Source organism: Salarias fasciatus, chromosome 7, assembly GCF_902148845.1.
Source record: "Salarias fasciatus chromosome 7, fSalaFa1.1, whole genome shotgun sequence".
Taxonomy (NCBI): Eukaryota; Metazoa; Chordata; class Actinopteri; order Blenniiformes; family Blenniidae; genus Salarias; species Salarias fasciatus.
This window is the reverse complement of record NC_043751.1, coordinates 29271770-29298366: the sequence shown is the minus strand read 5'-3', so window position 1 is coordinate 29298366 and position 26597 is coordinate 29271770. Positions and strand designations below refer to the sequence as shown.

General features: G+C 41.6%; 1 protein-coding gene across 1 annotated transcript in view; it reads left to right on the top strand.

The window, feature by feature from the left end:
- cdh13 (cadherin 13, H-cadherin (heart)) overlaps positions 1 to 26597 on the top strand; it is a 378606-nt gene that overhangs the window by 153449 nt on the left and 198560 nt on the right. The window contains exons 4-6 of the mRNA XM_030095419.1: positions 4991 to 5104; positions 20228 to 20233; positions 20831 to 20983. Coding sequence (XP_029951279.1) covers positions 4991 to 5104; positions 20228 to 20233; positions 20831 to 20983 — 273 coding nt within the window. The remainder of the gene's footprint in view (positions 1 to 4990; positions 5105 to 20227; positions 20234 to 20830; positions 20984 to 26597) is intronic.

The window sequence follows — 26597 nt, the reverse complement described above, 5'->3', positions numbered from 1 at the left end:
TGCAGTGTTTTTCGAGTCAATATTGTACCACCACAGATGCCAAATATCATCAGGTCATAATGTCAACCGCAAACTTTTTAGTGATAATGACATTAAAGTCAATTTTGGTTCTTTCTTCAGCAAAGGTGACGATCACTGATATAAGTTCATTAAACAAACAAGAAAATGCAGATATTTAATTTGCATGTGATGACTTATTTTTGATTTATTAGGAGAGAAAAAAAGGATAAAGTAGAAGAATGGATCAATTGATGACGACTGCAGAGCCAGCGTTTAAATCTGCCCTGCCTGAAAGAAGCCAGCCAGCACCAGACACACTTTACTTGGCAAAGCTACCGTCCTATTCAGTGTGAGCTCAGAAAATTTCACAATCCATCACCTACTTCATTTTCAAAGAACATTTGGAAAGAACAAAGGCTTTTGTTCTTTGCACAAAACACTGGTATTTCTTGTGTAGTTAAACTTCAGAGTGAAGTGAAGCTGAAAGTCGAAGAACTTTGAGTGCAGGCTAAGGGCTGGATTACATTTTGATGCATGAATTTCCATTGTATTGGATTCCTCTCTGTTTTTGGTTGTATGTAAACTGAAGATTGGGGCATTTGGGGCAATGAGAAGTTAATAGAGATAAATCAATGCTGAATCCTGCGATATTGTTAAAGTTCTTCCTTGTTCTGAGGAGATGTGATGTTAGTATTCAACCGTTCTCTACTGTTCCTCCTCTCATAATCCAAATATATGAACCAGTTGATTCAGGTTTGAATACATTTGTGTACATTAATTGTCTGACTTTACATTAGACTGGCTACCTGCCGTTCACCCAGGACCTCAAATAGACTCCACTAAACTGAATTATTAAGTTAGTGCATTTTTACTGCTCGAGCAGCAGTAAAAAGAAATATATATATATATATATATATATATATATATATATATATATATATATATATATATATATATATATATATATATATATATATTGTTTTTTTTTTAAATAAAACTATTTTAAAATCTTAATTCTTATATTTTAAAATGTAAAAAGAAAGTTGACAAAGGAGAAAAAAAATCTCTCTCTATGGCTACACTGAAGGTGGAGGCTCCACCCAAAACTTTGAAATAATTTTAAGGAATGTTTGAAGACATGTTCTCGAGTTTGAACCATGCATCAGGCTTTGTTGAAATCTTGTTAAAATGACAAAAGTCAACTTTAGGGCAGTGATTTGAAGCTGTTTATTTGATGCAGTCATGCCTTCCCTGTTCTGCTGTACATATTTACTGATTCCTACATTTCTGCGTGAACTAAAATGTGACAAAATATTGAGTTCAGATTCGCTGATGCAAGATTTCTAACAAGACCGTGAACCTCTTTGTTTTGTTTTCCCCTGACGTTAGATCTGCCATCATGCGCTGCGCAAACACAAACTATAAAAACAACAGAAGGATTCAGTAAAACTTGATTTATGCCAAAGTCGAAATTTAGTTTGGAGCTGTTCCACCAACACAGTTTTTTTTTCCCCGAATAAAATCACCTGTAACCGTAGAGTGTTTCACGCTGCGCTGAGTCAGTTGGACTTTGTGGACTGTAATCCAAACACTTAAATTTGTCAGGCGCATGCAACATTTACAGCAAAGTTTTATGGCGGCGCTGGACGGCCGGGGTGATCGAGACGCGTCACACGGCGATAAAAGTGACTGAAGTGGCATGAAAAGAATATCTCACTCCATAAAACAAATGTAGGGAGGTTTTTTTTTCCTCTTGGGGCATAATTCACAGTTTTTAAAAAGCCCCAAATCATTTTAGTATTGCAATGGTGCGGTATTGTGAAAGAAGTATTTTGATTTAACCCTGGATCATGTCTTCCTCCTTGTTGTCTTTGACCAATCAGGCATATTTAATGTTTTTTTGTAATGGCCTGGTGAAATGCCCCGATGATCATTAATCATTTAAAGGACAGAGACACCGAGAGTAGCAAATGTTTTCAGGATGGATCATGGCTGATGGTGCAGCAGTAATTTATGAACAGAACACATTAAAGATTCATGGCTCCCCTCTCTTCTGGTGTCGCCAAACTGTAAGAACATTATTCATCACACATGCAAACTGTAAAGAAAGTGAGAGGAGAGGCAATTCCTAAGTGAAAGGAAGGAATGATTTCGAGCTGCAGAGTGGCCGAGGGGGCGATGCGGCTGTGAGAATACCCCGTGGTGGGCCATCCCTGTCTGAACCCAGGTAAACAAGCTTTAGTCAGGGCGGTCCAGCATCTTGATCCGCCTGCAGAACACTGATAGGTTTCAAAGCGCTGTCACCCCCCTCTCTCCAGATCCACTGTATCTCAGACAAGGGAAGATGTGGATTTGACAGCACGATTCATCTTACCCCCCAGCTCCTCACGCCAGCCTCTAAAAATACCTCACGGAGCCTTTTTGCCTCCCATTTCCACCTCCCCCCTTCAGTAACAGCACACAGCTGAGACCTGTGCATGATGGGATTGATGTGCTCATCCCCGGGCTTTACACCCAGGCCACATCTTTACAAGGCAATGCCTAAAAGTCCATAAACTTGCTTGTGAACTGGTCACATAAATATACACATCACTGCCTGTGCTCTTTAGACACAAAATAGGTCTCATAATCTTTCATAGTTTTGCGCACACAGCTTCAGGTCCAGTTCTGGATTCCTGTTTTTTGACATTTCAAAGGTCATCCCCCAGTGGATTTGATAAGAGTGGCCATTTCAGAGACCGCTTGGTGTGTCTTTGCTCGGTTCTGGTCGGGTTGTGTTTGTGATTACTGTTTCATTGTGTTCCCTCTGAACTTTGTAGCCGGCGGCGGAGGCGGAGGCGGAGGGGGGGTGGGGGGGGGATCGGGGGTCCAACAGTTACTGGTGCGAGTGTTCGGCGGACAAATCTGCCCACGACAAATGGCTCAGTTATTCCCTCTTACCTGCTCTCTGTCTGTCACCCTGACAGGGGTGAGAGTGGTGCCAGAATCCTTGTCAGCCAAGAACAGCAGTGCGAACGGCAAACATGCAAACAGCTCGCTGCATCCACACGGCCACATCAGTGTGTGCCACACATTGTCAATAAAGTGTTGCACTGTAGGCTATAAAAGATGAAGGACAAAAGAGGCTATTTGCATTGCAAATGAAACCACAGGAAAAAGAAAAAAAAACTCAGGTTGGTATTCTCCCTTTCACACTGAAAACCATGTCATTGTAAGCAGGACTCAATGGCTTTACTTGTTGCCTTATTGTTTCTTTCATTGTCACTTTGCCTAACATTTTGCCCAAGCAAAATACCCACTGTTATCTTCACAATGGGCCGTGGGAGACCGGCATTGGGGAGGTTAATGACGGTTTTTGTCACACTTTTAGAGGTCAGAATAGCATGAAAGCCAGAAACATGTTTTTGAAAAGGTGTCAGGATGTTTGATTGATGGCTGCTTGCAGGCTGACCAATGGCACAAGAAGAAAAAGACATAAAATAACAAAACGCACACTGGAGGTGGCTGCTTTCAAAACCTGGGCGGACCGTTTGGTTCACTGTGGCACATCAGCATTTGAAAAAGGACTTGAAAATTAGTCTGGAAGTGCCACTGAAACCTCAGTTTTTCAAATGACTTAATATGCGATTTACTAATCAAGCCAATAAACTAACCTGCATGTAAATTTACATTTTTGTTTGGTTGATGTTTGTCCATAGAAAGCAAGCTATGGCAAAGAAGAGATGCACATTTTCAAAATAAATGTCACAAGTATGGAAGCTGAGGCGTAAAGAAATGAAGCCTGGTGGAGTTTGTCGCTGTCCTTCGGTTGCCACGAAGCAGGTGGGAGATTAGCTCTCTCTCCAGGTAATTGCTTTCCCCCTGACCTGACTTATGATTATTTTTGGGGGAGCAGTATGGCTCATTGAACAGTGATCCTCTGCTTGGAGAGCTGTAATGGTAAATTCAGCTATCTGCTTTCCAAAGAGACGAAGACATAAAGAAGGAGAAATAAGATTCTCAAGAATGAATAAATACATAAATGAATTATTGGTCACCTAAGTATGGAATATGACAAAACATCAGTTAACATTTTGATCAAGAAGAAGTGAAAATGCATTCAATCTGGTTGCATTTGTGTGCTCTCCGGAGTGTATTTATGAGTTTGAATGCTCTTCAGCTCGTGTCCACGTAGGTTAACTATCGGCAGATTGTTTCCCCCAGTGGGTCGTCACCTCAGCGTTTCCCGCTTCCTGTTTACAGCGCTGGTGACGGGCGATAATTTAGTGAAACAGCCCAACTGTATCAGAGGACAGAGGGGAGGCGGGCATTTTTCACTGTATCACACAGTCAAACACACATTTCTGTTCACAACAGCAGGAGGCAGTAAGATGAAATTAGATTATGCTATTGTGTTCTCAAGAGCAAAACCTGCATCACAGAATGGGTCCTTCGGCCTGAGAAATGCAATTGCTTTGCCAAAACCTTGTCATCTCTCCTTTCTTCATTTTTGCCTTTGTTTTTTTGTTTTTCTGTTCCTGTTTCTTTATCCTCTCCTTATTGAACAGGCTGGATAAAGGGGAAGAAAAAAAGGAACGTGCATTAAATTGCAGGAACAGCAGCCCAAACACTTCTGTCTTGTTCGCCAAGAGAATTTTCTTTTGCCCTCCTCATCTCCACAAGCTTGGAGAGCATATGGTGCTTCTTGCCCGCTTGCAGGTGTTCAGCCAATTTCCATTATATTGTTTATATGGATCACTCCTCTTTCGAAAAAAAAAGAAGAAGAAATGGGAATCATTCCAAGAGTTTGTGTCAACACTTTTTGCAGAGTTTTAGTGCATTCTTCACAACTCACTGCATGTGAGCGCGTGAATATATGTTTGTAGGCTTTACCAGTAATTTTTGAGAGTAAAAAGGTGCTAACAAGTCGTTTGGGAATAATTACAGAGGGGCGTCACAGTTCAGGGGAAAGCTTCCTCGTCTAAGTGCTTTTCTCTTCTCTGTGTTTCAGCACATCCTCGGTGTCGACCAGAAGTCGTCGCGCAGATTCAAAAGAACTCTGCTGGTCCCCCCGATGATCGTCACTGAGAACCAGAGAGCTCCCTTCCCCAGGGCCATCGGCAAGGTAAGAAGCACACCGGCCCACCTTATCTCCAAACTCTGTTGGTGTCTCGGAGCAGATAATAAAATTGATTTGGATGGTCTGAAATTCAAACCGCTAACTCTCAATGGAAAATCGCCCAGGGTGTAGAACCAGACGTTGAATATGTGCATTATTTATTCAATCATTTAGATGTTTTTCTGTGACCCCTCGGTCTGATTTGAATATTTATGATTTTAGTCAAACTAGGGGGAAAAAAAAAGAAAAGCATGATGTGCACGTTTTACAATATATAGAGTAATATGCATATTAGCAATGTGCAGAGAAAACACAAAATGGAAAAGTCCTTTTAGGAAAACATTGTAACTGTAACTTTTTGATATATGAAGCTGTTTTCATCAAAATCAGCTTCCTTCTCCTCTTACATATTGACCCAAATTGCATGAAATGGTCTTTCCAGGCTTTTCCTATGAAACTTTTAGTCATTCAACATTTCCATCAGTATTTCAGTGTAATTTTTCAGCATGTGAGGTTTTGATTTTCCCTCTATTAATGATATAATGTGCCCCGTTCTTCATCCATGGTTTAATTGCAATGAGTAGAGAATTAGCACCACCAGCTGTTTACCCCGCGGCTGTCACCGTCTAATATTTGATCAACCACGTTTCAGTGAGCATACACATATGGCAGAAAATCAACATGGAGACACACTCCTCAGAGATCTCAGTCCATACAGACGCGATAAGTCCATGCAGTCGCTGCAGATTTGTCAGCAGCACGTTCATGAGCTAATCTCCCGTTCCCCTGCAGCCCAGACGGTCTCCGCTGGATTCAGGTCTGGGAACTGTGGAGCCCGTTAGAGTAAAACGAACTCAATCTCATTTTTGAAGAAACCACTCTAAGGCGATTGTAGCGCGGCGCGTTGTCCTGCTGAAAGTAGCTGAAAGAAGATGGGCTCACCGCAGAGTTTAAATGTCAATTTCTGCCAACAGAATATCCCAACCCCCCACCCTCACACCACCGGCAGCAGCCTGAACTATTGATGTCAGGCGGGATCGATTCATGCTTTCATGTTGTTTATGTCAAATACTGACCACATGAGTCAAATGTTGCAGGAGATATTTAGAGTTTTCTCACCAGTCAATGTTTCCCCACCACTCAATTGTCCAGTTCTTTGAGCCTGTGTGGACTGTAGCCTCACTTTCCAGCTCCTCGCTGACTTCTGCACCTCAATTACCTCAAAGTTCACTTGTTGTGTTTTCAGATGTTTTCTGTGAGCCACAGTTGCAACGTGCGGATAATGAAGTTACTTTACGTTTACTATTCTGTCATTTTAAACCTGCCTGTGTTTTCTCTCCTGTGCTCCAGTATTGACATTACCTGTTCTCTGAAAGAGCGGATGTTCACTGGGTATTCATTACTTCTTTAGGTCCTCTCTGAACCTCAGACAAGGTTATGTACAGGGAAATCCCAGTAAATCAGCAGTTTGCATGTTGATACCAATCCCCTTTTTTTTTTATTATATTAAATTTAAAACTACGCCGTTTTCAGTATTTCTGTCGTTTCCATGTAAACGGAAATTTTTTTTTCCAAAATTTTGCTGTGTAAATGAAACTTTCCTGAAACAAAAACAAAGCATTTTCACTTGAAACTCTGTCGTGTAAATTAGGCTTTATGCTCTGTTGTAATGTCAGTGGATCAGTGCATTTTCTAATTCATCTGGTTTATCGCATCAACACATATTAACCCAATTAAGACTTTTCTTGATCTGGGTTCATCAGAATTAGACACACACATTTTAAATAAAACCAGGAGACACTTTCCATATTTTTGCTTTATACTTGCTTTGGCGTGTTCGTGGGAGTGGGAGTGTCTGCAGGCTTTTGGCTAATGCTTTGTAAATTTAGAGAAAGGGGCCCCGAGGCCATTTTTCAACTCCAACTAAATAAAATGTTGGGAACCACAGCTGTGGAGGACATTTCTCCTTATTTATTAATTAGCCACGGTTTTCTTTGCTTTATTTTTTTTTTCCTTCCCTCCCTGGTGAGCAGCCCTGGCGTTCTGCGGCGCCGCGTTCATAACTCAAGTCAAAACACTGTCAGCAGACTTCTGATTCTCACCCCTGAACAGAAGTTCATTTCTTGTAGCTGCTGACCAAAACACGTGGAAATACTCTCCTCGGCTATATAAAAAGAGCTACTTCTGTGTAATGTCATCTGGCTGAAGAAAGGTGTTAAAACAAGTCAAAGACTTTGTCATCAGAGCTTCATCAGTCCCTGAAAATTCCAATATTTGCAGATAAAAGTTGACTTTTCATGTAAAACAAGCAGTGACACCCTTGATAAGTGTGATTATCAATCTTGTCTGTTTCTCTTGCTACTATAAATATGACAAACACTCTTCACAAGTTCAGGGTTTTTATTATTTCTTTCCATTTTGACTCACTGGCTTCTTCCTTGTGTTTTTCATGTCCTTTGTATAAATCATGTTTCACTGACCTTTGCAGAACGTCTTGTCAAGTTCGGCAGCGCCTGTCTGATCATCTCTGCTAGTTAACTCTAACTAACCTCTCGCAACTTCACTGCCTTTCATGATACATATAGTTTTGTTTGTTAGATTTCCAAGTCAGTCAACAAAGACATGTTTTTACCGGTTAATCAATGGAAAAAACTGCCACTGAAAATGATTTATCTCATAGTGATAAATCAGTTTTAACCATGCCCACCAACCCTGGTGTTTCTTTTTTTTTTTATTCTTTTTTTATGCTGTGTAATTTTGTTTTATAGGCAGCAATAATAAAGTCTGATTCAGCCGCATCTTTTCTAAAAGCCCTAAAGCTGTCTTGGGCTCTGACAGATTTAAATGATACGTGTATCGTTCACAAATCATATATTCAGACCAACAAACTTCCAACTTCAGTGCCTTTATTGCTTTTTTGTTTTGGACAAGTAAAGAGATTTATTTGTCCATTTTTGATCGACAAAGACTTCTATGTTATTTTACTACGAGTACCTCTTTTTGGCTTATTTTTTAACTGATTTAACTTTACTGAAGGAGAGATGCATAAACACAGCAAGTGTCATTGTTTCAGACATTGGATGGAGGATTATTCTTAACCCCAAGTCAGTGATTGTAAGCTGTGTCATATTTTAAGTTTAATTCCAGTTATTCCTTCCACAAGTGTGCACAAATTCTAATTTAAAATGTTTTTTTTTTATTATTATTATTTATTGTAAATAAGACTGCTGCCATCCCATGAATTATTTCATTTGATTTGATCTTTATTTATTTTGGACATGTCAAAGCCACGGAACAGATTAACAAATAAAGAAAAATTTTAATAAATTAAGCAAATGTAGAAATGACAAACTATTGCTAATCTGTACTTAGAACATGAATGAAAACTTCACAAAAAGTCACCATGATTCTCCCCGAAACAGTTTTGTAGTTCAGTTGCACTCTGGACAGTCCTACTGTGACACACCAGCTCTCATGCATTTACACTGCACACTGCACACTGCACTCGGCACTCACCAGAAGCCATGTCGTCTCCCCGCTGCTCTCAGTCTCAATGCAGCCAAACAGAGGCGCTCCTACAGACTCAGTCCTATTCTGGTGTTGAGCAGGAAAATGGACACCCCACCATCTGCAATGCAGTAATTTACCAGTGATGTGCATCTTTGTCTTTGTAAGGGCGTATTTTGAACTGGAGGATGTATTATATTAATGAGATTAATAAGCTTTTATTCGTATTCCTCTAGTGTTTAATATGATTTTCTGTTTAGTGGTCACAAATATGTCTTTTTTCAGTTTGTCCTGCCCGGTAGGACAGGCTTATCAAATATAAGGCAGTCATTTTGGTGTTGAGGGGAGTCTTTGGGAGTCTTGACAGAGTTTTTTTTTTTTTTTTTTTTTTTTTTTTGACAAAGTAGAAGACGGAGTGAGACAGATTCAGTGAGAGTCAGGAAGTTGATGGTACAGAGAGGTACGGAGAGAGCTCATCTGCCGAGAAACCCCAGTGTGTTGTCGGTGTTCTTTCGGCTGCAGGAAAGAGGAGCAAGAAGCCTGATCTGGAGTGGCCGTCACATTGTTTTTTCTCTGTGTTAGCTGGAGGACGGAGCTCGATTGAAGAGCTCAGGGAAAACAACAGGAAATCAACTAATTTTGTGAATACTTCCTTTTGTCATTTTATAACTCTAAAAGTATTTTTTTTTTTTCATCACTGGGATTTTGGAGTGGTAAAATAAACACCTCTGAATGTTCATCTTCATCTAATTTATGAGACGCTTCCCGGAAGGAACCCCGTCACAAACCAACCTTAAGTCCACTTGATGTTCTCTTTTGACTACTGGTCCCTGTACTGTGGAAAGGATTAGTACTTCCCTGAATGATGGCTCAGTTTCTACCTTCTTTAAAAAACTTGTTGTTGAGGCACTATTGAAATAATAAAACTCGAGCAACTTAACTCCTTTTTTGGAAAAAACAACAAAAAACAAAAACAAAAACAAAAAAACCAATGTGATGGATACTTTTAGCGTTTTTTTTATTATTATTTTCTCTACAAATTACTGAAAGTTTCCAGTGACATCTACTGGATCTCTACTCTGCCTTTGATACTATCGATCTCAGTCTCATGATTCATAGGCTTAAGGATTTGTTTGGGATTACTGGTGCTGTTTTAAAATGGTTTACATCCTATCTCGCTGAGAGATCTCTGAGTGTTGATCTGAATGGAGCAGCGTCTGGCTCAGCGAACCACCAGGGGTCTGTTCCGGGTCTGGGTCTCTTCTTGCTCTTCATATTCCCCCTTAGCCAAATCATTAGATGCTACACTACTGTTTATTATCATCTCTGAGCTGAAGACTTCCAGATATAGTGTTCTTCCAAACCTTCTCAATTTTAGAAATTGTCTAGTTTTAACAGAAATTGAGCAAACAGTGGTTAAAGCTCATGACGACACCCCTGGTCTGTTCTGGTTCTGACTGACATCAAGGTTGTTCTCTTGCTGTTCTGACAATTTATGGTGTTGTTGAGACAACCAGGCAGCTGACTGTGAAACCTGGAATAGTACTGACAAGTTTTAATCAAGCAATATTTGTGTGGCTATATATTACAGAGATTGTCTAATAAGTAAGCTGTATTTATTTATTTGCTACTTGATTAGGAATTTAATTTGACCAGTTACACGCCACTGAAAAGGCCAAAGATAAACCATGCCTGATCATTTTATTGGCAGATCATGAATTATGCGTCATTGCTTTACACTTGGAACCCCTGCTGTTTTTGCTTCATTACTGTCGGTTTGAAAGATCCCAGATCAAAATCCTTACCTCCGAATGCAGGTCGAAGGCTTCACATCTGCCTTTACAGTTTGATCTGTCTCTGCATGTCAGGCGGCTTTGTTCTTGCAAAGATTGGACACTAAGAGATCATCCACTTCTCTCGATGCCGACTGAGACGAACATGAGCAGATATCGCAGACTGAGCACTGCGCCTAATAGATAATTGTACCCTAGAGATCATGACCACCGCACCGAGGCCGTGCCTCCAGCTCTTGCTATTACTGTACTCAGCATGGGTCCTGTAGAGCTGCTGGAGAAACTGGAGACAGCAGGAAGCCAAGGCAGTGGTGGAGGAGAGTAAATACAGTGAGTGTGAGTGTGTGTGTGTGTGTGTGTTCTTGTGTTTATAGCATATTGTTCTCTGTGTGCGTGTCTGTGGTTTCATCACAAAAGCAACCAACAGCGCCCATCAGTGGCCCTGCATGCTAACGACATGCTGACGACACTGAAGCGTTTCTGCCTTTTCAGCGGAAACGAACATCCTTTTCAAACCGTCGCCTTGTAAATGCAAATCTTTTCGGAAACGAAAACACGAAAACAATTTCATTTCACATGGATTGTCATGGAGAGAGAGCCAAGGAGAAGTGAGACTCAGCGGACCGTGTTCATCCACACTGGAAGCTACTTGCTTGTTACAGCAGTCTGCTGTGGACCTGGAGTTTGATGTCACCTCTGGCAACATCTGGGCCTCCTGCCTCATGTGTGAGCCATGGAAGCCATGGAAGTATGGTGTGTATGTTATGACATACAATTACTTCTCCCTTTTTCTTTCTTCCCTTCAACATCCCTTAAGTGTCTCTTTTATTCCCAATTCCCATGTCTCATCACTCCCCTTTGAACATTTCCTCCGTTCTTCTTTGATCCCTCTCCTCTGTCCACTCCGCTTGTCTCCTCCAACGTTGAGCTTTCCCTGAGAACACAGGCTAATTTGCACTATTTTACCAAAGAGAGGCTATATGTTGGCGGTGTGGCGAAATTGATTTTCCACACCAATAGCGTTTCCCTCTCCCTATACAACCTACCACTTCCGTATGGCAGCCATTCATTTTTCATACTCCCTCCTTCTCCCGGTGACATTAGCAGTCAGGAGCTGAGAAGATTTGAGATTGCAGCGGGCTACGATTTGACATGTATGACTGTGTGTGTGTGTGTGTGTGTGTGTGTGTGTGTGTGTGTGCTGGAGAGAGCGAGAAGGTGGGTCGGCTGTCAGTGGGACTCACAGGGGAAGGGTAAGAACCTTGTTGTTTATGTCACACCTCCTGCTAGCTGTGGAATTGTTTTGATACAGAGGTCTCTCCCCTGCCCTCCCTCGGGGGCCCATAAACAGCTCACAACAACTCACAGCGCAGCTGGAGCATGCAATGAAACTGATATGCTTAAATGTTCCTCTTAATGCACGCCACTTCGGTCGATGCTGATGGGATGATTTTAAAGACTTCCCAAACACTCTAGGGTGGGGAGGGGGGGTAAAAGCAGTCCAGGCTCAAATACTTTAAATAGTTGTTTTTGTTTGATTGGCTTTGGGCAATTGAAGGGTCAGACACATCAGAACTCAAGTGAAAATAATGTTTGTGTTTCATACACTTCCACTGAGTCCATGAATCTGGGTTTCTGTTTCTACCTTTCCCACATCAGTTTCCAAGGATCCACGTTTTTTTTTTCAACTGGCGACCAATCGGGAGCCTTCAAAACACTGTGTCTTTTATATCTCCGAGGGTACCAATTCCAAACTCAAAAAAAAAAAAAAAAAACATTTAATAAATAATTGCATTTCGCATTTTTTATTTCCTTGGGCCTTCGCCAGTTTACTTAAATGAAACCGTTTACTTTCAGGGTTTTTTTCCCCCCCCAATTATATTGATGTTTAGACAAGGACATAATGAATTTTAGCTTTCTCTAAAAATCCAGACACATATTATCTGTGAGTGGAAGAATAGTGTCCACCACTGTTAGTTTGCTTCAGATCTTCGGGGTCATTTTGAGCTCAGGTTCTTCAAAACATACTGTTTGATAGCCATTCACTTTCCAGTGATCCTTTAGATCTTAGATGGAAATTCAGACTGTCCGGTATGGACCCTATCATGTCCCAGCGGGATAAGGTTGAGCTGATATGACAGATATATAGATGAATAAATGGGCAACATAATTGCTGTTAACTGTTTCTCCATATACTCAATAGTTTCTCTACCATTTAGGATTTTGAACACTCATTCATGTGAAGATTTGTCTGGAATCGACTGTCACTCTGCAAATCCAGTGATACGAGCACATGTAGTGTCTGATCCTAAAAGCCTCAGACTCAAACTCTGTACCATGCGCACATGTTGAAGTCAATCTCGCCATGGGACAAACTAAAGATTGTGTCCAGAAGACATGCAAACCAACCGAAGGGTGTGTTTCAGGCGTCAAGGTTTCCAGTGAAAAGTTGTTATTTTTGTGTTTCTGTTCCAGAAAACTTCCACATTGTCCTGTAAATGGGACCTTAGATTGTGCACAATGTTTTTAAGCAGTTATTGCAGTGTTTTTCTTTGTGTGCGCGTGTGTGTGTTGTTGCTTAAAAATGAGTTTCAAACAGACTGCTTCTGCAGGAAATGTCTTTGTTATTATAATGTGACTCATTTCCTCAGCTGGCTCCTTTTTTTTACTTTAATGCTCCAACATGTTTGATAACTTACACCACCAGCACATCCAAATCTATGGTTTCCTATTTCATTTTGGGCTCTTTCCAATCTTCCAAACATATACTGATCATTTCCAGCAGATCTTTCTCAGGTAAACAGAACATAAAGCTCTGAAAAACAATCTTTGATGACTCCTCTTTGTTAATGATGCCATTGACGGTATTGTATCTCAGCACTTGGATCAAAAGTGGAAGTCTGTGTGCCATGCTTAAAAATGATCAGTAAATGTGAACCCTGGGCGTCAATGCCATTCAGTCCCTGTTAAAAAACAGTGAGTGTTTGAGTTCACTGTCTCCACTGATGAAAAAAGAACAAAACAAAACCCTAAAACAAACCGTGTTTTGTGTCTTTTGTGTTTCTGTACACTGCACACTGTAGCAACAAAGCACTTTGAGGGAGCTTCATTAAACACAGAACAAAAGTTTCTGATGTGTCAACGGAAAGTCTCAAACGTTTCAATCTGTGAAGCTGTCTTGGCTTTGTGTGCCGCGTCGGGCCTGTCAGTTATTCAACCTGTGTTTGTACTTCCTTACCTCGGGGTCCAGCTCGCAAATCAACGCAACTTGTCTGACTTGAGGTGACAGCTCCAATAAAGCATGCTTGGTGGGAGGAATGAGGGCCCGGTTCGGTTTTTTAGCCTCGGCTAATATCGTGCGGAGAATAGATGTGTCTGGCACCTCGGTTTCATTGTTTCAGCGCACGGAGCTTCCTGATTTGCTGTCTGTCAGTCTGTTTGCCCTCTACGTCGTGTCTCTCAGCTTAAACATGCCTCGCTTTTCTTTTCATGTATCGGTTTGTGAGATTTGGTTTTGCATTTTCCCCTCCCACTTGCTCTGTCTTTGTCTTTCTGTTTTCTACTCTTGGAATGGAAAGCCATTCAATACCGCCGCGGCGTCTGAGCTTTCCAAGTAGGTAGTGAGTAAGATGTGTTGTGACATGTTACAACATTAGCAAAAGCAGGCAGCCTCCGGGCCTTGTCATTTAGTCTAATTGATTCTCTTAATTGTCTTAGGAAGACCAGAAAGTTCCTGCCTTTTTCTTCCTGTGTGTCTTTCAGCATGTTAATCATGCCCGTTTGTGGTGGATGCACGCCGGCGGTGAGCTCAAGCCGCCTGATGCAAATTTCAATTCACGCTTGGACCCCAAGACACACCGAGCAGATGTGAAATCCATTTTGATGAGGGAAGCTTAACAAAAAAAGGGAGGAAAAGCAATAAAAAACAGATTTGTCGGGTGTGAAATGCCGAAAAGATGTTGTCCTTGTGTGAGCTTAAGCAAGACTGAGTGATGGCTCATCCGCCTGGTAGCAAACACTGTCAGCCAAAACTCTTCTCAACCACTGTGGGTATTCACTTTAAACTGAACTCAGCTTTAGATACATTACCGCTTCCATTCAAATGTGTGGATGTCAGCTTTTAAAGTTTTTTTTTGGTTTTTTTTTAAATCAACTCTTATATGTGTTGAATTATAAAGCCAGTCACAGTGACTGTATGGATGCTTTTTTCAGTCAAACCATGTCTGGTGCCAATAAACAAGCCCACATATAGGATGACAAGGACACGCTGCTCTGTTTTCAAGAGCAGAATTTCCTGCTGCAGCGTCTCCAGCTGACCCTCTTAACACAGTCTCCAAGCTTGATAACACTCTCGTCGAGCGCTTTTATTTTTTCCCCCCCTTAAAAGACTTCCCCTTGATTGTTGCTCTTCTCTGGCTTGTTTTGATTGGCTCGGCATGTGATGGCTGATGGGTAATGATTAGCAGAGGCCTGGCTAACCAATCAAAGGGCATTAATTAGTCCCATTGTTTTCCCATCGCCCCGCATTGAGGACTCGCCCGGCACTACCCGTCCGTGTCTTCGCTGGGCCATCCACCTCATCTCGTCCCTCTCATTAACAGACAAGAGTGGCAAGCCAATCAGGCTGAGCACCGCTTCTCGTCTGGCATGCTTGTGTACGCGCGCACACACACACACACGCAGGCGTGCATACACACTCTCTGGCCTGATCCCAGGAGTCCTTTTATGGCCAGTGATTGTCATTCGCAGCTGGCTGTATGACCTTGATAGGGATAACAGAAGCACCACTGAGAGATGTTCCTACATATTCTCCCTCAGACACACACACACACACACACACACACACACACACACACACACACACACACACACACACACACACACACACACACAGACATGCCGGTTTTGAAACTCTGCCTCATCCTCCATCAGAACGCACAGGGACGTGTGTGTATCCATACGCTCGCTGCATTTTTATGATAATTATTCAGTGTCATGATGTTTCCTTTGGATTAAATTTGCAATTTTCTTTGCCGCACTACTTTTTTTTTTTTTTAGAGAGAGAGAAATGAGTTTTATCGTGTGCCCTCCTGACACTTGATCGACGCGCAAACAGCAGGAGGTGCTATCAAGGTTTTCACACACTCACAAAACCCACTGCGTAAACACACACACACGCACACACACACACGCACTCTGCGGCTGATCCATTCTTCTGGCTCTCGCTCTCTCTCTCCCCCTCTGAGAGGAGTTTGGTGTTATGGAGCAGCGCCACACCTCCTGTCATCTTCCTGCAATATCACGAGCCCCCAAGTCTTTCATATCTGTGCAGCTGGTAATGAGAGCTGATAGAAAGAGGTGAGATTCTCCCATCAGTCCTCCCACACACACACACACACACACACACACACACACACACACACACGGAGGGAGACCGACTCAGCAGAGACAAAACCACTGGGTGCACATTCCTCCGCTATGGATGTACATCCGTGTGTGTGTGTGTGTGTGTGTGTGTGTGTGTGTGTGTGTGTGTGTGTGTGTGTGTGTGTCTGCGGATAATCACACTTCTACCCCACAGAGGCTTTTCCTAATCAGTCTAAACTTCTCCTGACACTTCACTTACTCTTCAGCTGAAGTTACTGTCTTTATCAGTGATCTCTCCTCTCTTCTCTCTCTTAAACACTCTTTCCTTTCTCCTCTCTCACGCCCCCGTTCCTCCTCCTCGTGCGTCCGTTTCTGTTCCTCCACTACCCCCGCATCTATTAAAGTTTGATGCTGAGCCATCTGTGAATCCAACTGCTGTAGCACCTCATTGTATTTATTTATTTTTTCTGCCTTGGTGTGACCCAGTTTGTCAGTCTCTGCAGGTGCTTTCTGAAAGGCTGATGAAAGATGAAAAGTGCCTCTGAAGCTAATGACGGCGGTGCCACCTGTGTGAGTGTGGGCAGAGATGACTGGTTCAGCGTTTAGGTGCTTTACAGGAGTGGAAATGCGAAGAACATACAGGTTGAGGAACGAAACATTTGATCCCGAGTTCAAACACAAACGAGAGACAGCAAAGCTGCTCTCGTTCTTTCCCGAAATAAATGGAGTGATACTTGTGTATTAAAAGACCAGTGTCAGAATAAAAGTATATGTGAAAATAAAGAATAAGGGCATGGTAGGTAAGAGTTTCCACACAACCATGAATAGCTACTGTTATTTTTAACTGAACTTCGGTCATATCACACTTTCTTCCACTGCTTCGATATTTCCAAAATTGGCTCATTTTGGCTTGATTTTTGTTTCCGAAAAAGTTTAGCAATCAGACGGCAACACTTTGAAAAGAACCTTAATTTACAGGGAAACAACAAGAGGCAAGAGGGCAAGCATTAATGCAGAGAACTAGACACCCTTAAGCATTCTGCTTTAGCAGGCTGCCATTTATGTTATTGTCCATCCGCTCATGGATGTGCAGAAGCATTTAACATGGCGCGCATGCAACAGCAACATTTCAGAAAAGTTGTGTTTTCATGCATCTACAGGTGAGACTGAATTGGAGCATTTTCAGTTGTTTTCAGTGTTGCACCATCAGTGTGTGAACAGACAAAATGCAAAAATCTATTGTATCGAGCATTTTGCGTCTATTTTCATACTTTAGCATAAACTGAATAAGTGAAAATTTATTTCATTACGAATGAGAGTGAATGAGCACAAATCCTCAAAAAGAAGTAGAGAATGATGAATGGAAGCATCCCCAAAACTGGATGGATTATATTAGAGAGAGTAACAAGTGAACAGCAAGAACCCGATTAGCAAGAGGGGAAACATGAAGCGAGACATCCAGAAAAATGTTGGCGAGTTCTGGAGAGGCCATCAGCGCTCGAGCGTCGTCTGCCTCGGCCTCATGTCCGATGCCCTTTCGAGTAGGAAGTAGAAAGGCTTTCCTTTTCAACTGGAGACTCATTGAAGTGCTCTCTCATTAAAAGGAACCTCACGGCGTCTCTCTGATCATACGGGGAATCACAGGGGAGCCGTTTAGCTCCGTGACCTGCAGGGAGAGCGCAGACGCCCAGTGGGAAGTTGACACTGGTGACAGCACTGTGTGTGTTTATGCGGATGTAACAGACGCTGGCGTGGTAATGGAAAAGATGAAAACCCAGCCTTCTGATCTAAATAACAATGTGTTGGTTTGTCTGTTAAGCTCCTCATGTGCTCAAAAGATTCCACGGTGAAACAGACACATGATGACTGGAAAATTAAAATATACATTTTTACTGAACCGATGAAACAATCCTCAAACAAGAAAAACTCAGTACACAGTACTGTACAGTAACACAGCTCTACCGTCATCTTTCACTGTAAATCTGCTTTCCTTGGCCACTGAGGTATTTGGCATATTTGAAAGACAAAGAAGATAATTTTTTTTAAAAATATACTCTTCCATTTTTTTGTACGTTTCCAGAAACTTTTTTTTTTAATACTATAAATGCTGTTTATGTATTTCCTACTTTTTCTTTTGGCATTTGGCAATTAGAGGGAGAATGAGCTTCACAGCGGTGGAGTTTTTCTTATCAGTTCGTTACATGAGCACTTTGGTGAAAACATGTTATCTTATTACTCATTTGAAGGTTTTTTTTGTTTGTTTGTTTTTTTTTTAAGTATATTTATTGACTGCTGGAGGATTCTCTATAATGATTGATCCAGTTCAGGGTCTCAGAGCATTGCTCGCTGGTCATTGCATGTTCTCCCTGTGTGTGCCCGGGTTTCCTCCGGGTACTCAGGCCTCCTCACATGGGCCAAAAACATGCAAGTGAGGTTAGATTGCCCTGAGGTGTGTGTGTGAGTGTGTGTGTGATCGTTGGTCTCTGTGACAGACGGGTGAACTGCCCAGGGTAGGGGTGTGCCGAAATAATAAACTCATGAAATGATACGGAATACGATGGAGGGCTCACAAAATGCAAATGATACGCATTAAAAATGGAAGAGAATGATGGAGGTAACACATTTAATTTAAAGTAATTTGACAGCAAAAAAAATGGTTTTGCTCTACAAATAATGAAATCTAATGTTAAATTTACTAATCTCGCATTTTTTTTCTTTTTTTCTTTTCTTTTTTTTTTACATAAATGACAATCTCATAAAAACTTTGGTGTTTCAATATTTTTTACTTTTGGTTCAAATTAAAGAAAAAACATTTTTCTTTCAGTTTTTTAACTATGTAAATATTTCATCCTCCTTAAAATATAAAAGTCAAATGTGATATTTTCAGGGAACAAATTCTGTTAACAGTAGAAAAGCAAAAAAAATAATATTTAGTTTCTTCCTTTAAGCAGATTTACCAATTGTCTTTGAACGCCCCACTAATGTCCGAGCTGCTTTGAACGCCTCGAAGGGCGCAGCTGACACACCGAGCCACATCGTTTTTGATAAATGTTGGCCCCAAAATTTAGAAGAAAAGCTGTAAGACCAACTGTGCTGATCACTTCTGCCTTATAAAGCTGCAACGCGACTCAGGAGCGCTCATCATCTCCCTGTCTTCCTTTTTTCAGTGGTGAGAGGGTCAAACTTCATCAGTCTCAGGCTCAGAGCCCCTTCATGTTCTTTAAACTTTTTACATTTCGACCTTTTTTTCTTGCGTCTTTCAGTTTTGCTTTGTCGTTTATTTATTCCGTGAAATTCCGTGCCACGACATTCCCTTACACTCCTGGCTCGGGGTGTACCCTGCCCTCCCCCATACGGTGCTGGGATTGGCTCCGGCACCCAGCGGCCCTGAAAGGGGTGAGCGGCTTGGAAAACGAATGTCTTGAAAAACTGGTAGAAATGATCCTATCCTTCAGTTCAGAGGCTGCTGTTATTTTGGTTTAAGACATTTTCTTCACTGACACCATACGACCAACATTAGTGCACTTTATCATGCAGTATCTTCTGTTTTTGACTTCTTTTTGATTTTTTTTATTTTTTTTTCTGAATCTCCGCTGTCACTATTATTTCCCCTTTGTTTTGACTCCGTACCAAATCATCTCAGATATAGTTTTTTTTAAATGTTATTGTTATTCCAAAATCAGGGCATCAGTCCTGCTGGTTTCATTGTGTCCTCACTTCAGCACACCTGATACCAATGACTGGCTCGTTATCAGACTTTCTGCAGAGCCTCATGAAACATTCATTAAATTCAGGTGTGTTGGAGGAAGGAAACATTGAAAACAAACAGGACTGCTGCCCTCGAGCACCAGGAACCCCACCTCTGCCGTCAGGTATCGGAACAAGTGTTTGAAAGTTGTCCTTACACCTTTTACTGATGTAGAATCTGAAAATTACACTTTTTTTTTGTTATTTACATGATGAAAAGACAAATGTTAGTTTTGAAAACAGCTATCAAGACAGATTGATATTCTGTGAGTGGGAGGAATTGATATTTTCAGGTCTGTTTGAAAGTGTTTTGTCTGCTGGCTTCTGTTTTGCTCAACATGAGTCTTCGCATCAAATTTACAATAACAAACCCAAGCTGAGCTTCTCGAAAAATCTTGCTTTTCTCCTATATAATGCATATTTTTGCTGTTCATCAACCTAATTTTCTCGTAATATTCTGGCACATTGTACATAATCTTTATTTCTTTGTGTACAAAGCTTTGAAGTTCTTCTGTGCTCCAAGTTCTGGCAACTCTGCCTCATTTTATCGTATTCCTCTCTCAACCATCTGCCCTCAACTGGAGGTCATTGGCTTGTGTTTCTGTTTCAGCTGCGATACGAGACTCTAACATGCTTTGTTTTCTGTTTCCTTTCAAAACCTGCCTGTTCCTGTTGCTGTTGCTGGGGTGCCCGTGGACGCCGCTGCCGCCGGCAGTCTCATGTGAGTGCATCTCTCCAGAACGTCCCAGGGTCAGATCAGTCCTGCCTGAGAGATTACGACCGTCAGCCAACTCACTTGGCAGGGCTCTGCTTCGTCATGACTGTATAATGCCGTGTTTGGTTTAAAGTCTTTTTACTCTGGCCCAACAACAAAAATCATAATCAACATAACATTTGCATTTAGTTATTGGGAGGTTTTTTTTAGATATTTACTTAACTTCTCCACTTTCTTCATTTAAGACCTAATCCTGCGCCGCATGCGTGAGCAGCCACAGCAGGCTGAGGGAGGCGATACTGACGCTCATGTTTTACATGTGCCGCATTTACCAACGGCTCAAATCAAATCAAAGTCTTTTCACATACATTTTAATTGGATGCTATCAAGGATTTGCATCACCATTCAAGTCACAGTGTGTTCCTGTTGCTCAAATGTCAACACATTCTAATGAGGAGTGTTTTTGTTTTGCTGTACTTTAGGAGGGAGGGGAAAAAAAAGGTCAAAGAAGTATTTTTTTGAATGAGAAATAGTCTGTTATTATGTTAAATCTGAAATGCTGGTGGTGTGTGTGTGTGTGTGTGTGTGTGTGTGCATGTCCAGGTGATTTCATCAGCCAGGTCCGGGATGCACATCTTCCGGCTGACAGGTCCCGGCGCCGACCAGGATCCCATAGGTCTCTTCACCATCAACATCGAGACGGGAGTGGTGTCAGTCAGCCGCTCGCTGGACCGGGAGGCCATTGACTCCTACCAGGTCAGCGTATGTGCACGCCCTCGTGCTCATTGTGATTGTGTGCCTCCTTTTTCTTTTTTTTCCTGTCTGTCCACCTGGGTACACTTTGTCTCTTTGAGCCGTTGACACATTTTCAGTTTTCCTTGGTTGTAGCCCGATGGGAGATTTCCTGCTTCGTAAAAACACTAAGGACAGTGGGATGTATGATATAAAGCCATGATTGTGACGAGTTTTGTGACTTGCTATAAATTTTGCGTCTAACTGGCCCATGTCAACAAGTGCTGTTTACTGTCTGTGTATACATGGTTGACACATTTTGTTTTCGAAGTGTAGAATAATTTCAAATTGGACCACATGATGCGAGGTAAACAGCGTGAGACATACGAATCCCTTCCCCACCATTGCTGGTGGTCTCCTCAGCATTCTGGGATCTTTGTACTGTAGACAGTGTCTCAGTATATAAAGCATATTACCCAAAAGAGAGAGAAGGATTTCACAGTTAGTCAATTGATCTCATCCTATCTTGCTGAAATCAAACTGCTTGAGAAGCCAAGCTGTTGATAAGCTCGCTGGATTTTGTAAAAATTGAGAAATAAATCACTCTGTAAATAGCAACAGATGTGAGAGAGCAAGCAAGAGAAGCACACTGTGGAGAAAAAAAAATGACATGCAAAGAAGTATTCATCTAATTTCTTTAGTCTTCCAAAGTGGAGGCAGAGCAGCAAGGACGGTGGCTTTCAGGGGTTACAGCCTGATTCAGGCTGTTTACAAGCAGCCTTGACACCAAGAAACTGAGCCGTAACAAGAAACATGACACAATATTCTCTACATGAACTGTGTAGTGACTCCAGTATGGAAAGAAGTGATCTGCCAGCAAGAGAGACTTCATTTTATCTTGTGGGACTCTTCAGGAACTCTGTAAGACTGAAAACAAGTTAACTACGGAGCTCATGCTTGTAACCGGGAGATCAGAGCAATTCTAAAATGGATCTGGAGCGATAGCTGAGATAACTCAGAATTTCTGGTCTTGCAGTGAGTGAGAACTCTCTAAAAATTCTCTTGTAAATACTCCTGCCATTCATCCTTCAGGCCCTGCAATTGTCCATTTAACGGTTTTCTGAGTTATAAAAAAAAAAAGGTGTGAATTACCCCTCTGAAAGCTTTGTATAATGCAGTAAATGAACAATACTGTATATGATGATAGAGTGGAAGTGCGACCTGACTCCAGAGACATATGTCCACCCCCCATTCAGCTTCCTGTCATGTGAGGCTCTGCCTGAGAGAGCAAACTGTAAGTACTGGAAGACGGAGCTTAATGGTCTATACAGTGAACGCGGCGGCACCGCTAAAGGCCGTGCACCACCCACACAGCTGTTTTCAATTCTGCTGGCTGATTAAACCCAGAGGTGGGGAAAGTAGTCACAAAACTGTACTCGCGCAGAAGTGCTGTTCATAAAAAAACAATGAGCAACCGTGATGATCATCATATTCTGAATAAGTAATCATCCTCGCATTAACCGTGGCATTATTCCCCGTCTGAAGCTCGATACTGTCCTAAAAGAAAAACAACAGAAAGATCCATATCTGAATTAAAGCGATGTTCAAAAGGGAACCCTGAAACCCTTTGATCGCTCCAGTTGCTTCTTTACTTTGATATAAATACAAGTAGAAGTGCAGATATTTATTTTTTCTTTTTTTCATCAATTCTACTTAATGTAGTTGTAACCCTCCTTTCTGTTTCTGTAACTCTGAGGTGTGATCTGGAATTGGAAGGAGTTTGTTAGGAATGTTTTGGACCATCTATTTACATAGAGCTCTGCATTTTCACCTCAAAAACACAGAATTACAACAGATTGTATATTTTAAGAAAATATACTGAACAAACCAAATATTATGTCTACCAAAAAAAAAAAAAAAATCAATCAGTTCAATAGTCCAGTAATGTTCTATTTCTTAAGATTTTTTTCTTAAAAATGTCTCTGTCACACTGACCGGCCAGGATAGTCAAATCCGGGAGATAACAAAACAAGGGAAAATAATATTGAGTGCTCTCAGAGAAGTCATTCTACCCCTTCAAAATAAATGTCCATGAGACAGTCCAAGGTAATGACAGAGGGATGGAGACAGCACCCATCAAAAAAACAAAACAAAAAAAACATCCCAAATTTTGAAGTAAAGGAAGCTCGATGCTTCTTGTCGTCTTCGGTATTTCTGTGGTTCATCCCAGTACAGAAAGATTTTCTCAATATTTAGTTTCTAAAGTAAATCCTGCTTCAGCTTGAGCGAATCATCTGCACAGGGCTGAGTGCAGGGCAGGGGAAAAAAGAGAGCATTTTTTTAATATGGCCACACGAAGCACTTTCTATGTGCACTAAACTTGAGATACGAGTTCTCCAGAGAAAAAGGCAGATTAATGGACCACATCATAATAAAAGCTAAACTAATATTATTGTTATTAACATTAGGTCATACTACTACGGCTGCTTCAGTGTATACGGACACAAGGCATTGTGGGTATTGTAGTTGATGTGGACAGATGATTCTCTGGAAGTTCGGTGCATGTATAAATAAATGGTTCATGGCTGCCTGAGTCCGTATCACTGTTACAATAAGTGTTATAACACTTATTGGTGTGTAGAACATTTTCAGACTGCAGTCTGTGCAAAGGAGACGCAACGCATGCGGTGTAAAATGTGCGTCAGTATCCACAGAGAACTCTGCATAACTTACATCTGAGGCCCCATTTACGCAAAACTTTTCAGTGAAAATGAACAACTCTCATTCATTTCTGAGTGTTCATCTCCGTGACAACGGTGCTCAGAGCCACTGAAAACACAGCTTTTTTGAAAACGGCGCCCAAGGTGGAACCTTTTGGAAAATGATGGGACTCCATCTCCATACCGAGCTGCTGCATGTGCACCGCGGCCGTAGTAAATAGTTCTAGTTGCTAACTGATGCCCCGCCGTGTTCAGCTCTGCTTTAGACGTGACAGAACGGCCGCCATTCTCTTCTTTTCGCCGCCTCTGCTCCTCTGTGGCTTGGCGTTCTCTCTGAGCCGCCTGCAGACGGCAAAGCTCCTCTCCCAGGAAGCTCCTATAGAGAGTCTCGGATTTGGAGAAGCATCTAAAACTGCAGAGCCTATCCTCAAGGGTCCTTCCAGGTTCAGCGTGTTCCCCTGTGTGTGTCAGGAGAAGCAGTCCAGCTCGGTGCAGCCGTTCGCTCCCATGATTCCTTCTCCCTCTGTTTGACGACGGCCCCTGCCTCTTGCTGTCTTCTCTGTCGCTCTCGGTACGAATCCATTTCTAATTCATATTTTGCAGCGTTCAGCTCATCCTACCTGTGACTGAGCTTCTAGTCATCCAAACCAAATCCAGCATACAAACAGATAAATATCCAGCTGGTGTCAACCCGAGTCATTCGCCTGTTGAGAATCTGGATGCTACGACGGATGACCAGCTAACCTTCAAGGTTCAGCCGGCATTAGACACCCGCTCCTGTCACGCCAGTTTGCGTTGTACGACACCGGCAAGCTCAAATTGTGTGTTGGTGAGCATGCAGCTCCTGTTGCTCTCTCTCATCACGCATCGCCTGCTGCAGCTCCCTTCAGGCAGCTCTGGAAATGATCCAGAACACAGCAAGGCGTTTAGTCTTCCAGCAGTACAAAAGAGCACATGTCAGCCCCGAATTCAACGCCTTGGTGCCGACGCTCACTGAGGCTGAAGCTAATGCGTGGACCTTTCAGGTGAAAACACAGCGTTTTTGGATTTTTGTTTCAGAAAAGTGTTGCTTTTACACGGGAACATTTTCAAAATGGTTTCCCTTTGCACAGAAACGCAGAAAACGATGTCGTTTTCATGTTTTGTAATGAAGCCACACATTGATATGCAATCGCAGCATGAATAATACTTCAATATTCTCTATGGTGCATGATTTAAAAAAAGTTACCACAGAACAGATTTGAAAAATGAAAATGTGGCGTTTTGTTATATCAGATTGTTTGTAATTAGAAACGAAAGATCTCAATGAAGCAGGTATTTAAAAAAAAAAAAAAATAACAGCAATCCGATTTAAAAAGTTGTAGAATATTTATTGACCCTGCTTCATATAACCAGACAAACTTTATCCACACTATTAATTCCAGGATCTAGATGATCACACAAAGTGTTAGAAGTGGCAGCTTTCCACTTTTATGTCTCTTTCATCCTTCTGTGTTGAATCTATCAACAAATAATGAAAAATAGCACAATTCAGAAAGTGACTATAATTTTTCAGGCCACTTGGGATTCAACCTTAAATCAGATATGAAGTGAGTGGACCTGTTCTGGGAATCGTCATGCAGACCGTTTAATCCGATGAAGGAAAATTAGACTAAATGCAGTGATAAAACAGTGTAATCATGCAGGATAATAAATATAAGCCTCGTGTAACTCTGAGGTGTAAATCTCGATTGACTGCTGGCGTTGACGTTTCTGACCTGTGTCGTACTGTGAGGTCATATCGCTGATCAATAAGTTCAGTATCTATTGAGTGATCCTTCGCTGGTTATCAATAAGGAATTGTTTGATGGTGCGTCCTCCATTGTAGTTGCTTCATTGTTCCTGTAAAGGCTGTTAAACTTAAAGCTGATAAGTTTTTTTCACCCCCTCTATCAACAGTGATCATTTAGAAATAAACACTCAAGAAGGAAAACGTGCGGCAGCGGCAGCGGTGCTTATCGCAGTTTCACTTAACACCCTGACAGTGTTGAAGATTTCATTATTCGATCAGGAGAACCAAAGTGAGATGAATGAAGTTAAAGTGGAGAGATGAAGAAGACAGGAGAAAGATAATATTCAGCGCTGGCCTGCCTGAATTGGCTGTACCGCTTATGGAATTTAAGTTGTGAGGAACTTCTTTGAATGGTTCTCATAATGGACTTCTCTAGTGACTGAAGATTGAACATACAGAGTAATTTCAAGATGTTTAACCTCTTTCTTAATCATCACTCATATTCATCCTGTTGCCGCGTTGCACCACTCACCTGTGAGCGAGATGTGGGTGAAATGTATTCATTTGTCCACTCATTCATTAAATCCAGGAAGAAATGTGAGAAAGTAGAAACTAAAACTTCTAATGTATGCCAGAAGGGACAAACACCAAACATCATGGTGGGAAGATGGAGTTATTGCTTTATATCACCATCAGAGAAAAGTAGACTCAACAGTTTTGTTCAGCACTCGTTCATTTGTCATTGTTTGAGTTCAGTCTGAGAGTTTTCTGATTTTTAGTACAAGAACTGATGACATGAAAGAAAAAAATCCACTTTCAAGCCCTTTCCATGGTGACTATCAGCAGATTTTATTGTTTCTTTGTGTGTTGCATTTTTATTGTAGAGTTATTCACCCAGTAACTTTAAAACGGCTATCTAGTTTATCCAATTTGTTGTCCATTTTGATATATATCATCCAAAAGTAGAGGAGGGGTGCTTGGATTTTTTTCGTGTTTGATTTGAACTCGCCCACGTTAAAACTTATTGAGTCTGTCAGTCAGGAGAGAAGTGAGCTGTGAGAGGTGAGCTTGAATAAATTCAGCCCGTCTCAACATCCAACAGCAGTCCAGCATGTTAATAAAATGACATTAAGTCAGCGAAAATAAG